The 13,994-nt window shown below is 58.0% G+C and overlaps 6 protein-coding genes across 6 annotated transcripts; 2 read left to right on the top strand and 4 right to left on the bottom strand.

The window, feature by feature from the left end:
* Nucleotides 1-11: 11 nt before the first annotated feature.
* On the bottom strand, nucleotides 12-1,876 carry SPRG_10322 (hypothetical protein; the record flags this gene model as incomplete). Its single annotated transcript, XM_012349380.1, has 4 exons — nucleotides 12-691; nucleotides 741-1,230; nucleotides 1,281-1,325; nucleotides 1,373-1,876. 4 exons carry the CDS (start codon nucleotides 1,874-1,876, stop codon nucleotides 12-14), a joined length of 1,719 nt encoding a protein of 572 aa, XP_012204770.1.
* A 667-nt stretch (nucleotides 1,877-2,543) lies between these two features.
* Nucleotides 2,544-4,381, bottom strand: SPRG_10321 (hypothetical protein). The gene is made up of 5 exons (XM_012349379.1): nucleotides 3,642-4,381; nucleotides 3,431-3,588; nucleotides 3,183-3,383; nucleotides 2,854-3,137; nucleotides 2,544-2,792 (listed from the first exon to the last, which is right to left on the bottom strand). Exons 1-5 carry the CDS (start codon nucleotides 4,371-4,373, stop codon nucleotides 2,764-2,766), a joined length of 1,404 nt encoding a protein of 467 aa, XP_012204769.1. The 5' UTR covers nucleotides 4,374-4,381; the 3' UTR covers nucleotides 2,544-2,763.
* Nucleotides 4,382-4,662: 281 nt separating this feature from the next.
* On the bottom strand, nucleotides 4,663-5,848 carry SPRG_10320 (hypothetical protein; the record flags this gene model as incomplete). The annotated part of the gene is made up of 1 exon (XM_012349378.1): nucleotides 4,663-5,848. Exon 1 carries the CDS (start codon nucleotides 5,809-5,811, stop codon nucleotides 4,663-4,665), a length of 1,149 nt encoding a protein of 382 aa, XP_012204768.1. The 5' UTR covers nucleotides 5,812-5,848.
* Nucleotides 5,849-6,205: 357 nt separating this feature from the next.
* On the top strand, nucleotides 6,206-7,994 carry SPRG_20906 (hypothetical protein). The gene is made up of 9 exons (XM_012349431.1): nucleotides 6,206-6,297; nucleotides 6,347-6,553; nucleotides 6,597-6,818; nucleotides 6,873-7,091; nucleotides 7,135-7,303; nucleotides 7,349-7,443; nucleotides 7,488-7,673; nucleotides 7,720-7,783; nucleotides 7,833-7,994. Exons 1-9 carry the CDS (start codon nucleotides 6,229-6,231, stop codon nucleotides 7,955-7,957), a joined length of 1,356 nt encoding a protein of 451 aa, XP_012204821.1. The 5' UTR covers nucleotides 6,206-6,228; the 3' UTR covers nucleotides 7,958-7,994.
* Nucleotides 7,995-7,997: 3 nt separating this feature from the next.
* Nucleotides 7,998-9,658, bottom strand: SPRG_10317 (hypothetical protein; the record flags this gene model as incomplete). Its single annotated transcript, XM_012349377.1, has 6 exons — nucleotides 9,550-9,658; nucleotides 9,281-9,497; nucleotides 8,634-9,215; nucleotides 8,510-8,580; nucleotides 8,340-8,453; nucleotides 7,998-8,286 (listed from the first exon to the last, which is right to left on the bottom strand). The coding sequence occupies exons 1-6, from the start codon at nucleotides 9,642-9,644 to the stop codon at nucleotides 7,998-8,000; spliced, it is 1,368 nt and encodes a 455-aa protein (XP_012204767.1). The 5' UTR covers nucleotides 9,645-9,658.
* Nucleotides 9,659-11,740: 2,082 nt separating this feature from the next.
* Nucleotides 11,741-13,645, top strand: SPRG_10316 (hypothetical protein; the record flags this gene model as incomplete). Its single annotated transcript, XM_012349376.1, has 12 exons — nucleotides 11,741-11,878; nucleotides 11,923-12,003; nucleotides 12,057-12,155; nucleotides 12,215-12,313; nucleotides 12,364-12,462; nucleotides 12,517-12,627; nucleotides 12,668-12,763; nucleotides 12,817-12,897; nucleotides 12,944-13,192; nucleotides 13,254-13,343; nucleotides 13,391-13,474; nucleotides 13,529-13,645. 12 exons carry the CDS (start codon nucleotides 11,741-11,743, stop codon nucleotides 13,643-13,645), a joined length of 1,344 nt encoding a protein of 447 aa, XP_012204766.1.
* Nucleotides 13,646-13,994: the final 349 nt, after the last annotated feature.

The raw sequence follows: 13,994 nt of genomic DNA, 5'->3' as shown, positions 1-13,994 counted from the left end.
GTAGTGTGTGCTTAAAGCGACGCCGTGGCATGGTTGGCCGCGCGCTGCTCGGCCATCTTGAGCTCTTGGGATTTCTTCCCCGCGACGATGCCGAGGCCGCCAAAGACAAGCGTCATGATACCGAGGAAGATACCGACGCCCGTAAAGATGTACTTGGGCGCGTTTGGGTCGGACGCGAGCTTGCTGCACTTGTTTTGGTCAATGACCGAGCACGAGAGACCCGACCAGCAGCCGACGCATTGGCACGACGACGTCTTCCCGTCCGCCGACGCAACGCACTGGCCGTGCTTGCCACACGTGTTGGACGACGGTGTACACGAGCCGCCGCCGCTCACAACCTCGAGCACTTTGCCGCACAAGTCTTCCTCGGACGTTCCGAGCTTGGAGGTCAGCGTGACTTCGCACGTCTGGCCGTCTTTGGTGCACACGGCGCCCTGGCGCGTGTTAGTGGTCCACTTGTCGGTCGGCTTGAGCAAGATCGACGGGTTCGTGCACGAGCCGAGCCAGCCCGACTTGGCCGCGAGGGGCGTCACGGGCGCGGGCAGCTTGGGCGGTTCCCACGTGCAAATCGTGTCGGCGGTGAAGCCGCCCATCTGCACGTCCGACGGGTTGGCCTTGTACATGGCTGCGAGGTTGGTAAAGTCGGCGGTCACCGTCGTACCCGGCTTGCTCACAATGTCCGTGCCACCCCCTACGTCGGCATGCATGAATTTCTCGCGATATACCATTCCGAGGTGTACCCAAAAAGAGGGGGTACCCCGTCGTGCCCAAGGATGCCGACCCAAAGGTATACGCGTACCCGCCCGAGTAGACGTCGGTAAAGCCTTGCGACTCCTTTGAGCTCGAAAAGAGATACGGGACGTTGGTCCACTTGCGCGGCTTTTGCGTGTCGCAGCCGGTTTCGCCAATGCCCATGACGATCGGGACGCCGGTCGCCATCTTGAGGAACGTCTCGTACGTTGCAAACTTGCCGTCGTTGCACCAGCGGTACTCGTTCACGAGGTACATGTCGATGCTGCTCTGCATGACGCCGTTGACCATCGTGTCGCCGCAGAGCAGGCCCATGATCTTGACGACAGTATATTGATCGGGCTGGAGCGCAAGGGCTGCGGCCGTCATGCCCACCGACGCCTTGTCGGGTGCCGAGTCGGCGCCAGCATACGCGAGCGGGAGAATGCGCAGGAGCTTGACGTTGACGCGCATCCAGTTCTTGAGGTCGGCCACATACTGCTTGACGCACCCCCGGCCGTGAGGTCGTACTGGAGGATTTCGTTGGCGACGATCACGCCGAGCGTGTTGTCGTACTTGGCAAAGTCCTTGATGATCTACACAGCCCGTGATGATGGTCGCTCCAATACGAGGCGTCTCGCACCAGCTTGCCGTAGTACAGGAGCAGTGCCGGGTAACACGTCTTGGTCTGGTCCTTCTGCGTCTGGCCCGCGACGACCGCTCCGTCCGGGCCCCACCCTTTCGTAATCGTCGAGTAGCGGTATGGGCCAAAGTACTCGACGTTGGCCGGCGACGCTGCAATCATGACGTAGACGCCGATGGACTCCATGTGCTCCATGAACTGGTCGTACGTCTTGTCCGGGTTGACGTTGTAAAGGCGAAACGTGTTGAACGAGCCCATGATGGGCGCGAGGGCTGTCTCGATCGCGACCTTGCTCCACGTGGCGTAGTGGTCGTCGCTCACGTCGTAGTCGTACGTGATGCCACGCATGAAGAAGCGCTTGCCCGTCTTCGAGTCGTACATCTTGTTGCCGCGCACGATGATCGGGTTGAGCTTGGCCGCGTCGGCGACGACCGCGGCCGTCAGCAGCAGACTCCACCACCGCATCGCAACTTCGCAATTAAAACTGCTCCCAACTGGCCGCATTACTTCGGTCGAAGTTCGAAGCATTGACAACCTTGCCCGAGCAGGATATATATTCTCAAGAGAGGCGCGCTTTCTCTAAAGTAGCTCAATACCACTGACGAGATCGTCTGCAGGAGTAGAGCAGCGAGCGCCAAGTGAGAAAGATCGTCTACTATGGAGGACCCTTTTTGGCCGACAGCCAAGCTAATGCTAATCGACCAGGACGTTTGTATACCAGCACCCTGGTCGAATTGTAGCTTGGTCAGAGCATCATCAGTGCGCTGAGATGCAGCGCGCACGAATATCAGCCGGATTTCTACGCGCTGGCAAGCTTCTCTCCTATTCGCATCCCATGCTCGGAGTGTGTCCACGGGTGGGTCTTCGTATTACCAAGGTCTATAAACAGTTTATGGACCCTTGTTCATGGACCCTTGGCATTATTTCATCATGGCTTTTGCGCAGCGTTGCGTATATATATTATGTCGACGGTATGGATGGCATGCCAATATTCTTGTCATGACGCGACTGTATCCTCCCCCACGTTCTTCACTAGTCACCTCCAAGACGAGGGACCCTAACCCGCACGACGTTCTGCGTCGTCTGCGAACGCTTTCTGGTACATTTGTCGCACTAGCATGCGCGTGTCCTCGGATCTGGTCTGGTCACTTGACACGACGCAGCAGTGCCATCGCACACATGCAATGGTAGTTGGTTTTTACAAATGGAAATCTATGAGTGGTAATGGGGTTAGGTAAAGGTGATGACGCCAATGTTGCGGTCGCTCGAGATGCTCAAGAGCACGTTCTGCGTCGCGTGCCAATTTGCGTGGAGCACGGGCTTGCGGTGGATGCGCAGCGTTTGATGCGGAACGTTCTCGCGCTTGCTCGCGCGAATGTCCCAAAAATGCACTACGTGCTGCCACACGACACGTGCATCCCTACAGCATGCATGCACCATCAGCTTCCTACCCTCTTCTCTAGATTCGGCTCGAGTCGTACCGGCCGTGGACCAGCGCGGCGTTGTGTACTGGCTCATGGCCCGGGCGTCGCCCGTCGATTTGTACCACACCATGGACGGCATGCTCGTGAGCGAGCTCGACGTCTTGATGCGGAGGTCGTGCAACAGCATCGTCTGCTGCGTCGAGTGCACGCATGACACCATGAGCAAATGCGGGTGGTTGGGGTGCGCGAGGACGGCGTTGATCTTGGCAATGTTGTTGGTCTGCCGCTTCTCAAGCACGGTCGTCGCCGACTGGTGGTGCAGATCGTAGCCGATGACAAGCCTACGAAGCTTCAATTAACGATCGGCGACGCGATCGATCCTGTACCCGTCGAGCGCGCCAGAGAAGACTGACGGGGAGTGCGGGTGCACGCAGAGCGACCGGATCTCGCTGCGATGGTCCGCGTGGAGCGTCTTCATGTTGGTGGCCGACGCCGCCGCATCCGTGTACTTCCACACAACGACACTGTGGTTGGGGCCGCCCGTCACGAGGTGCTTCTCGTCGAGCCAATCGATGCACGAGACACCCCTAGTACCATCGTACGCGACTATATCTCCGTACCCAGAAGAACGTACTTGGACGCAAGCGACGACGACCGGTTCCAGACGCGGTCGGGCGGCTTGGCAAAGCCTTGGTTCCACTCGACGACGCAGATCTCACCTGCGTCCGCATTCGGCTTTTGAAACCCGAGAGCAATCTTGTTGCCGTTGCCGGGGTACCATTGAAAGTCCTCCTAAAGGCAGCGAGCAATGAGGTACATCGAGCGACGTATAGAAAGCAGCCTACGACGCAGGCGTGGCCAGTGTGGCGAAAGATGGACGGTGGCACTTGGAGAACGTGCTTGAGGTCCCGAAAATGCGGCTGGTACTGCCACAGCATCAGCGTGCCGTCGTCCGCAAACGTCGAGAAGAGGTCAGGGTTGTTCGGATGGAACGATGAGCAGCGCATCTTGCGCGAGCAGCCGTCCGCAATCATGTTCATGCGCGGCTGCGACAAGAGCTTGGCGACCTCGGTCGTCGACCAAAACTGGTCGGGAAAGTTGGCGATGGTCGGTGTCCGCGGGCGCACCTCGGGCAAAATCGGCGCGTTGGACGGTGCTGGTAGTGGCGGCGGCGGCAACGGCGACATCTTGCGCTTCTTCTCGCGTCGGGGTGGCGACTCGGTGATCGTAATGACGCTAACGACCGGCGAGAGAGGCTTGACGATGCGCAGCTTCTTCTCCAGTGGCGCGTCCACGTCGACGATGGGCGCAGTACGGTTCTCAGCGTACAAGAGAAAGCGCTGCAGGCGCTTCTCGAGGCTGTCGCGCTGGAGCTCGAGGTCTTCGCGCGCATACTGCTTCTTCGCCAGCAAGGCTTGCTGGACGCGCAGCGCGTCTTGGAGCTTGGCAATGTCGGCCTCGAGCGCCTCAATGTCCTTCTTGCACGTCGCGAGGTCGGCGCCGTTCTCGACGAGCCGCGTCTCGAGCTGCTGCCGGCTGGGCAGCGCCGGCGCTGCGTACGGCCGCTTGGATGCCATCTTGGTTCTATCCAACTACGAACCACGCCGTGATTGGTTGGCACGCGCCGTATCCGGATACCGAGCGCTTCGCGCCGAAATGGTACCGTATGTCACATACAAAACCAAGGTGGGAGAACGCGCCGGATAACAGCAAATATGGATCTTCCGACGACGTCGTCGAGCGGGTCGATGGGAAGCAACTACGCTCGGTCCCCATGGTGCTAATGAGCTCGGGCAGTAGACAACCGGTATGTCAAGCTCGTAAGGTGACAGGATACAGATAGATAAAGGATTTCAACGCAGGTAGCTACGAGGTCTTGTCGGGCTTGAGGCTGGCGGGCGGTGCATCGCAGAGACGCGGCGCGGCCGTCGCTGGTCGCGAGGGCGCTGCACCGGCGTACGCCTTAAAGCACCGCCAGAGGAGGCGAAAGCCGAGCGCTATCCGCAATGTTCGGAGCTTGAGGTCGATGTAGCCGTACGGAAGCTCGTCAATGCAGAGGTCGTAGCGGCTCTTCCAGACGCGCTCTTGGAGGAAGCGCGAGACGCGTCGAAAGGCATCGAGATGGCGTGGCGCAATCGACTGCATTTGGAACCGGACGACCTCTTCGTCCCACTCAAAGCACGCGCCGCAGACACACGTCATCGAGTTGCACCCGTCGCCCTTGACTAGGAAGACGCCGCACTCGGGGCACTGCGCGACCTCGTCCATGTCGGGCACCATAGCTGTGCACTCTTGGTCTTCGTGGTGGCCCGCAACTTTGCAACGAAAGCACACGGCCGCGTCGCAGCACGCGGTAAACGTAAACGGATCCTGGTGGAGAATGTAGAGCACAAGCGTCACGCGGCGCTCGGTATCGTGGATGAGCGGTACGACCGACTCGAGCACCAAGTCGCAGTAATCGTCAAACGCTTGCACGATAAAGTTGACGAGGTCGGCGGCCGTCAGATTGTGCTGGCAAAAGGCCGCGCACTTTTGGCGCAGCGTCGGGATGTGTTGTGTGTAGTCCTTGGTCATGGCGATCGTGTAGACACGCTCTTGCGGGTCCGGCAGCACCGTCGAGACCTCGTGGCACTCGGGGCAGAGGATTTCGCAGGCTGCTTCCACATGGTACGAAAAGTGGTCCAAGATCGACTCCATGTACACAAACGGCGCCCGGCGCTTCCATCGCACGAGGTTGACGGGCCGCACGCAGATGGGGCACGTCAGCTTGGATGGTACGCCGCGGATCTGCGCATGGAGGCGCGAGTTCATGTAGCCCTCGAGGCAGCCATGGCACACGACCGCGGGACACGTCTTGCTGCAGATCTTTCGGACCATCTCGTCGCTGCGGAAGCAGTCAAAGCACACCTGGCACTGCAGGCGCGCCTTGGTTGCAAGGAGACCATCGTCATCCATGGAGGTCGTTGCGCCATGCTGCGGCTCGCACATGGGCTGTTCCATGTCCTGCATCGTCATGCTGCCTGTCTTGCCCGGAAGGACGCGAATTTTGCAATGAAGAAGATCTGGCAGAATTCGGATTCCTGGGATTTTAATCCAGGTTTTCGATATTTGAGTGCATACAAAAGTGTAGGTATTTTTTCAAGGTGTACACCATGTTCGAAAATCCATGCCTTCGAGTGGGTTGGCTGAAATGTCGGATTCTTTATTTCGTTTTGCACCAATCCGCGTGCGTTATGAAGCAGCCAATCCCCGCCCAGGCCGCGACCAGGTATCCAGTGTTACGTGACGGCGTTGTCAACCGGGTTTTAAACACGTTACCAACGCTTATTCGACATAATGTATTCACTATGCTCTTGTTTTAAACTGATCGGTTCTGCTGTTGCTAACAAAAACTGGCGCGGGCGAGACAGGCCAGTTTGCCCTTCTACAACGATGACGACGCCCGAGGTCTTGAAGCCGGCCTGCGTCGTGCTCACGCCGGGCATCAAGGCCACCAAGCACGTACGTACTGCGCTTCGTGCTTGTCAGCGCGCGCTAACGCCGAGCCTAGGTTGTCTTTGGTAGCCAAAAGCTAGGCCCCGTGCCGACGGCCGTCCTCGATGCGCTCACGACGACGCGTGCCAAGCTCCTCTGCGAATGCAAGGACTTTGCCAAGCCGGCGCAGTACCAATGGGAGAAAGAAAAGGCGCAGTTCCAGCTCGATGCGTACATGGAGAACGCGAGTCAATACTTGTCCCTTCTGCAAGGCTTTCTCAACGTAGGCATCCCACGCGATTGAGTCTAATGCCCCAACAACGTAGGCGGCGAGAGCCCCCGCGGCGACACCTAGCGACGACAACGACGAGGCGGCTGCGAGCAAGCCTGTCGTAGCTGAGAAGCCGGCGCCGGCCGTGTCCTTTGCCTTTTGTGAGTGGCTTGATGTCACAGCCAAGTCGTCCGTGCATTCGCTGAACGCGTACCACGAGTACGCACATACCTTGTACGCTGTCGGCACTGTCTTGCTCCAGCGCGCGTCGGACCTCGTAACCATCGCCCGATGCAGTGCATTGTCGAGCTTACGACGGTCTTAAACCTAGACCACAGCGATGCTAGCGTCGAGAGACTTCGAATTTGACGAGCCCAAGCTCAAGGAAGCGTACCAGATTCTTCTGCGCACGTCGGGGCTCTTTGACGCAGCGCTGGGATTCCTCGGCCAGAGCAGGCAGACGACAGCATCGACGGGTGCGGACGATGCAGCCATGGCTGCATGGCGCGCCGAGCAAGCGCAGGCCGACAACGCCGCTACGTATGCCCCGGTACGCGCACCATACCAAAGGTGCCTTTCTCAACCACCACTAGGAACTGAGCCGCATCAAAGATTTCGAAGGCGGCTCTGGCTTATCGGCGCTTCGGGCGATCGCCCTTGCCCAAGCCCAAGAGCTCGTCGTGCTCCGGGGTGTGACGCGAGAGACCGTCGACTGGGTTCTCATGGGCAAGCTATGCGTCGACATTGCGTCTCGCTACAAAGGTATGAGCACGATGGCACGACCCTCCTGCTTTAGAAAATGCGTAGACACGCTCGCGAGCCTTCCGCCGAGCCAAGTCAAGCTACGCGGCTGGTGCGACTTCAAGACCATCTACTACACGGCGCTTGGCTTGTACTATCAGGTGCGTCGACGGAATCGGGCTCCATGCTTTCAATTCGACACTAGGGTGTGGCCGAGTGGAACAAGAAGGACGCGCCGGGCTGTGTCCAAGCGATTGCGCAGTTCCAACAGGCCAAAGAGCAGCTTGCGCGCCTCTCAACGTTCGCCGCCGAGACACAGCGGACGCGTGACATAATTCAGCGAGATCTCGACATTGCCGCCGCACGCAACAGCTCGGTCTACTTTGAGACGGTAGCGTCCCATGCCGCCTAGTGCCAGAGGTTTCATGCGGATGCAGATCCCCGCGCCATTGCCCGCCCTCCCTCCGACGGGCCTCGTGCAACCGCAAGCCTTTGTGAACCGTACGCGTTATCGTCACGCGACTCTAGCGCCTCATGACTGGTCGTGTAGCGCCCGCCCATGCCTTGTGGAAGGAGCCACTGCCGCCGGCCAACGCCACGTCGGCGGCTGCCCCCACGCGGGGTTCGCCCGACATGCCGCACCCCGACCCGGGTTGTGCGTGTGCCATCATGTAACTGATTGTGTCACATGTATCAATGTATCAGTTGATGGATTTTAATGCAGCGCGACGATTGTTTTCGCGGGCGGCGCCTTGGGCTTGTTGCGGATAATGGGCACGAGGAGGAGCTCGACGACCATGCCGATGGCGTAGATGATGGACGTGATGAAGAAGCAGTAGCGGTACCCGTGGCGCTCAATCAAGTAGCCGCCAACGACCGCGCTCCCAGAGTACGTAAACTGAGTGAGGCCCTCGAGTGCGTTCCAGCGACCGCGGAGACTCTGCGGCACATAGTCCATGAGGATCGAGGTGCGCAGCGGCTCCGAGCAGCGCATAAAACCGCTCCTACATGCATCATAAATTGCAAATACTCGAGAGACCGAAATGGGCGGCAGTACCGGAGAAGGAAGAGGCCGATTTCGCCCCAGAGCGGCTTCATGTACGTCATGAAAAGCAGACAGAGTGTCGCAAACACACGCGTGGTGACCACCGTCTCAATGCCACCGACACGCCTAACATACAAATTTGAGCTCCATCCCACGTAGTGTACATCAAGTCGAGGACGTACGCAGCAACGCGCTCCGTGACGAACGCGAGGCACACAACGAGGAGCGGCTGGACCACAAAGAGGAGGTTGACCTCGGACGGCGTCAAGCCATATTCGTTTTGAAAGAAACGGGGAAAAAATTGACCGTCATGCCCGCGCCGTTGCAAATGATAAAGTCGGAAAAGAAGAGCAAGTACGGAACGTGGCGTGGGCCAAAGCACAAGAACGAGTTGCCATCGCCAATCACATCGCCGTGTTCGTTGCGTTCGACGTCGCCGAGGTCAGCGACTACGAGGCTCGAGCGCTCCGACACCTTGGGTTGCGCGTCCTTGTCGTCGTTGGTAAAGCTATACTCGAGCACGCCGTCTTCGTCCACAAACGAAATGGCGCGCGTCTTGATCGGCGCCATCGTGTAATTCTCATACGCCAAGTCGTCGTTGAAAAAGAAGAGCAGCAAAAGCGGCGGCACGCCAATGACCGTGCCGACGAGGAGCACAAACTGGAGGCCTTCCAGCGACCACGTGTCGCCGTAGAGCTGGAAAAAGACGATGCAAATGGCCGGACCGGCCACCATGGCCGTGTTCATGAGCGTGTACTTGATCGTGATCGGGTACGCGCGCTCGCCGTTCGGGATCGAGTCGGCAAAGAGTGCCTCCAGCGCCGGGCGCTGGAGCGCGCAAAAGAGGCCCCAAAAGCCAAACGTGATGTAAATCAAATTCAAGTGGCCCTACGCATCCGTTCAATGAGCCATGCCACTTGTTACTACATGCAACGAGCGAAAGGTGTACGTACAATGCCAAAGGCCACCATGCTCATGGCGATACACACGAGGCCGAGCACCGCCGAGACCTTGAGCACCGTGTCGCGGCGAAAGTGGTCGCAGGCGTAGCCACCAGGAATGGCTGCGACCATCTGCACGACGCCTTGGATACCCTTGACCATGCCCACGGGTTCGTTCGAGCCCGTGAGGACGTACACATAGCCCGAGAGCACTTGCTGAAAGATGATGCTAATAGACCACGAGCAATAAGAATGAGGCATGCTTATCGCCTCCTGGCAACCTGCGGCAGGACCAAAAGGTGATGGTGAAGAGGAACGCGAGCTTGACGTTGTGCTCGGCCGTCGCGAGGTACTTGCGCGCGCGTGTAAAGAGCATCGCGTCGATCGAGGCCAATTGCAATCTGCCGTGCAGCGAACAAATCAAGGACAGGCCACCTTTTTTTAATATTACATACAAAGATACTGTGCTTTTTATTTTGTGGCCCCAACGGTTTCGGCGAAAGGTGGCGCGACGCTATTTTTATGCATTATTTTTATTTACATGGCAAGTTTGTAGGAAACGCCTTGATGATGTATTGGACGACGTCACCCGCACCCAAACCCAATGATGCTCCCGTTGGCCGGCGCCTGCAAGGAACGGCGACGAACCGGCACCCATCAAGTATGCCCATGCACCAAGAGCCGGTAAGTTGAGCTGGTAATCAGGTGGGCACGCGAAGGACGTACTAGTACGGTGAAGGGCCGGCAGGTAGTACTTAGTACGAAGGAAGGATGGTGAAGGGGCTGGAACACGCAGAACGATGTCGCGATCTCATACGCAGTCGCCAGGCCCTTCACTCGCCGGACTACGTTCCGCCGTTGTTGCCGGTGACGAATCTTTCGCGATCTTCAAGCATCCCACCCACTCGGCGTGCCAACCTCGGAACAGCGTGGGACCCTTCATTGCTCGCTTGCACGGCTTCCTGGTGATGCTATTTTACGGAAATAGGGTGACGGTGATTTCAGTATCGATTCGAAACAAACATGTACGGGTGCATTTACGTTTAAAATGTGGTCGATTGGCAGCACGGCATCGGAGGGAGCAAAGCAGCACGGAGGGATGTGATCAGATGCGCCAAGTTGAAGTTGCTCGGGTTGGTTCTAGCAGTTCTAGCTGGGTTCTAAGAGCTGTTCCAAGTTTGCCCTCTCCACGTCACGCGGTTCGGACGCAAGACTGGCATAGCGCGGCAGCTCATTGCCGCCAGCGACTCGAACGACGTGGCGGCCGCACTGATCCCGCCCTCGTCGCTGCGGGGCCAATGAGTTGTGCCAAGAGGGCTGGTCCGAATTCAAGGTGGACCGCATGCAGCTCTTCTTGGTCGACGGCGCGCGCTTGGCAGGTATGCCCTCATCGTGCGTCGTGTGTCTCTGGCTGGCTGAAGTGGTGCTGACTGGTATGAGTACTACAGGGCAACACGAATCAATGGTCGCCAACATTGCGTGTACTTGCATTTATTCCTCGAGCGAGGCGGTCATGTACCTCGTGAAGCCAAGCCACTCCTGACCGCCGCGGCCCGAAAGCGCTTGCTCGATGCCGTCGAGCTTTAAGCGCCGGTGGCCGACATCAAAGCCCCCAGAGTGCGCCTACCGAAGTGCGTCTACCATAAAAGTAACCAGTGCGATTCGGTGCGAACGCACTCGCTATGAGGACTGTGAAAGATCGAGGTTTGATGCATTGGCAGCAAGAGAATTCCCTTGATTGGTGCGGTCGCCCGCCACTACTCGTGCCTTTCTGCCACGTTTGGCGGCTTCGCACGCATTTCCGCACACGACTAACTGTGACGGCGTCGCAATCTTAAGGAGATGCGCTGAAGCTAGCGTTCATACAGTTGCTGGTCGGAAGAGCATAGCGTTCTAGTTTTCGATCTCCGCTAAGCAACCCGCCACGCCTCACCCGAGGTGCAGCGGTAATGCAGCCATGTGAAATTGACTATTTAGATATACTTCACACTGAACTGTACGTGGTGGTGGCCTAGCGATTCCAAGGTGCTACGACGAGCCGGCGACCGAGAGACTTAGCCAAGCGGGAGACGTGGCGTGTGAACGGCACATGTCGGAACGAAGTTGTCGCGTAGCCATGCGTCGTGCCCCAGGGCTGCCATCATTTGGAAGAGGCGCAATGCTTGAGTGTTCAGCAGCAAGTGTTGAAGGTGCAGCTTGGTCAAGAACGCGGCTCGGCGGCAGACGTCACGAGGGGCTGTGTGTGTACGAGGGAGGTGTGTGGGCCGTGGGATTCTGTGACACAACAAGTTTTACGCCCTTGCTTGGAAGTTTGCATCCAGCTGGTGATTGGACAATGGTGCGTGAGAAACCATCATTCATGCAAACGACCTTCACGCGCGCCATCATCGTGGGCTGCCACAAGGTCTCGTCTATACCGGCGCTGCACCCACGACGCCGCCGTGGTCAAAATACATTTCACCGCATCTAGACATGGGGAAGCGCGCGACGCGATCAGCGCCATCGCCTTTTGCCCCCGCGCCATCGCCTTTTGCCCCCGCGCCATCGCCTTTTGCCCGCGTGCCATCGCCTTTTACCCTCGCGGCATCGCCTTTTGCCCCCGCGCCAACGGTCCATCTCAACCTCGTCTTCGTCGCATCCAACCGACTCTGTAGAGCGCGTACCAGGTACTGCTCGAGGGATTCCGCAACGGCATAATCCCCCAGGACCTTGACGTTGACGCGAAGCTCGACGACGTATGTATCTCATTTCTTGGCAAAGAGCACATTTTGACGTTGTTGCCATCTAGCTTGGCGGCACCCCTCTGCACGTGGCTGCTATGGCCGGCAACGTGACGGTCCTCGACGAGATCGCATCGCGCGCACTCGACATCAACGTTCGCAATCGGGTACTGTTCCAAGACGTCCAAGACGGTTCTCACCTTGCTAACGTCGGCTTGCCATGTAGATGGGTACCACGGCATTGGCGGTCGCGGCGGTCTACGATGATCGCGCCAGTGTCGACTGCCTCGTCAAGCACGGCGCACTCGTCAACACGCGCGACCAGGTACGAAGCAGAGGACTTGAGTGTACTGTGAACAACACATCGGGGTGTAGAATGGGTCGAGTCCTCTCTATGAAGCCATTCGCTTTTCCAGAATTGACATGGCACGACAGCTCATTGCGGCCGGCGCTGACGTCAACGAAGTTTTCAGGGTATGACACTCAATTCCATGCAGTAAATGTACAGCCCCTATTCATCCGGTGCAGGACAACCGTACGCCACTCTACGCTGTAAGCAAGAGCGATTCGGACGATTTTGCGAACGCGCTCATCCCCGCTCTCATCGCCGCGGGGGCCAACATCCAAGATGCCATGAAGGTATTGCCGTGACTGCAGTTCCGATTCTCATCGCATAAAGTCTGGGTTCTGCCAAGTCGGCTGGTCCGACATCAAGGTGGACCGCATGCGGCTCTTCTTGGCCCATGGCGCGCGCTTCGCCGACATGCCTCCGATTGTACGTCGTATCTCTCTGTCTGGCTGACGTGGCACTGACTGTTGTGAATACAGCACAACGACTCGATGGTTGTCCATATTCCGTATCTGCAGCTGTACCTTGAACAAGGCGGCAATCCTAACAAGCAAGACGAGGTACAGAATGCATATCCCATCAAATGACGTACTGGACACGGCGTAGACGAACATTATGCCGCTTCTGTACTATGCTCTCGAAAAGCGATCGCGGGAGGCCGTCGAGCTTCTAGCACCAGTGGCCGACATCAACTTTATCGACTACGCGACTCCGATTCCCCACTGGCGCGCGTCATTGAAGCATTCGACCAAGGCGTGCGTCGATATGGCGCCGCTGGGCCGGGCCATCAAGAACAACCTCGACACAGCACTGATCGAGAAAATGCTGCACCATGCGAGCGTCCAGCCGCCAGAGGTGCCTACAATCTGTGATTGCAGCTCCTTCGACCATTTGACTCATGCAACATCTCTGCTAGTACTACGTCGAAGCGCTCAAGATGGCACTAACCGCCAAAAGCGCTTCCAACGTGGCGCTACTAGCGTCGAAGGTCGACCTCAAGTCCGAGGTATGGTCACCGTATAGTCACCGAGTGTGATCACATTCGCCTGCTAGTGCTTTCTTCACTACGCGGTCCGCAACCCCGACTTTGTGGCGTTGTTGTTGGAACTGGGCGCAGATCCCAACCAGCGCGACGAGGTACGATCACGCATGCCATGACTACTGTGACATACCAAATGCTGGATGTATTAGTACGGGCGTCCGCCACTGCTCGGTGCCTGCGAACTGCAAGAGACCTCGGCTCGCATCCTGCTGCCCCACACGACCAACTGCGACATTCCTGGCTACGTACGCCGCAATCTGCATTGAGACCACGGACTCACTCTGACTGTAGTCCGCGCCACTCTTCGAGTCTGTCGCAAACAGAGGTCTGCGTGGTCTTGCCAGAGACTTAGCTCGTACTTTCTTTGCTGCAGCACCGACGCCACCGCTGCACAAAATCTTTTGGCAGCCATGTGTCGAGGATTCGATCCACTCACCACTTACATGCTCCATCTGGTGTTATGCACCGGATCGCGCGAGTGCCTATGCCAAGCTCGAGCTCGAGTACATGGCAGCTCTCTGCACGCTCCTCGACGAGCCGTTCTGGTGGAAGAAGGAGCCTCTGCCGACCCTCCCGCCTGGTGCCTTCATGGACGATACAGCCGTCATCCATGGC

Source organism: Saprolegnia parasitica (assembly GCF_000151545.1).
Source record: "Saprolegnia parasitica CBS 223.65 unplaced genomic scaffold supercont2.53, whole genome shotgun sequence".
NCBI classification, from domain to species: Eukaryota; Oomycota; class Saprolegniomycetes; order Saprolegniales; family Saprolegniaceae; genus Saprolegnia; species Saprolegnia parasitica.
Note: the sequence above shows the minus strand (reverse complement) of the source record. Positions and strands in the feature narration are given on the sequence as shown.

Bases quoted from the DNA above. Each gene is read 5' to 3' on its own strand.
- SPRG_20906 (XM_012349431.1), top strand. From the start codon at position 6,229: ATGACGACGCCCGAGGTCTTGAAGCCGGCCTGCGTCGTGCTCACGCCG. The intron at 6,554-6,596 runs GTAGGCATCCCA...CCAACAACGTAG, and splicing joins TTCTGCAAGGCTTTCTCAAC to GCGGCGAGAGCCCCCGCGGC. The intron at 7,304-7,348 runs GTATGAGCACGA...GAAAATGCGTAG, and splicing joins CATTGCGTCTCGCTACAAAG to ACACGCTCGCGAGCCTTCCG.
- SPRG_10321 (XM_012349379.1), bottom strand. From the start codon at position 4,373: ATGGCATCCAAGCGGCCGTACGCAGCGCCGGCGCTGCCCAGCCGGCAG. The intron at 3,589-3,641 runs GTAGGCTGCTTT...CGCTGCCTTTAG, and splicing joins ACACTGGCCACGCCTGCGTC to GAGGACTTTCAATGGTACCC. The intron at 3,384-3,430 runs GTACGTTCTTCT...CGATGGTACTAG, and splicing joins TCGTCGTCGCTTGCGTCCAA to GGGTGTCTCGTGCATCGATT.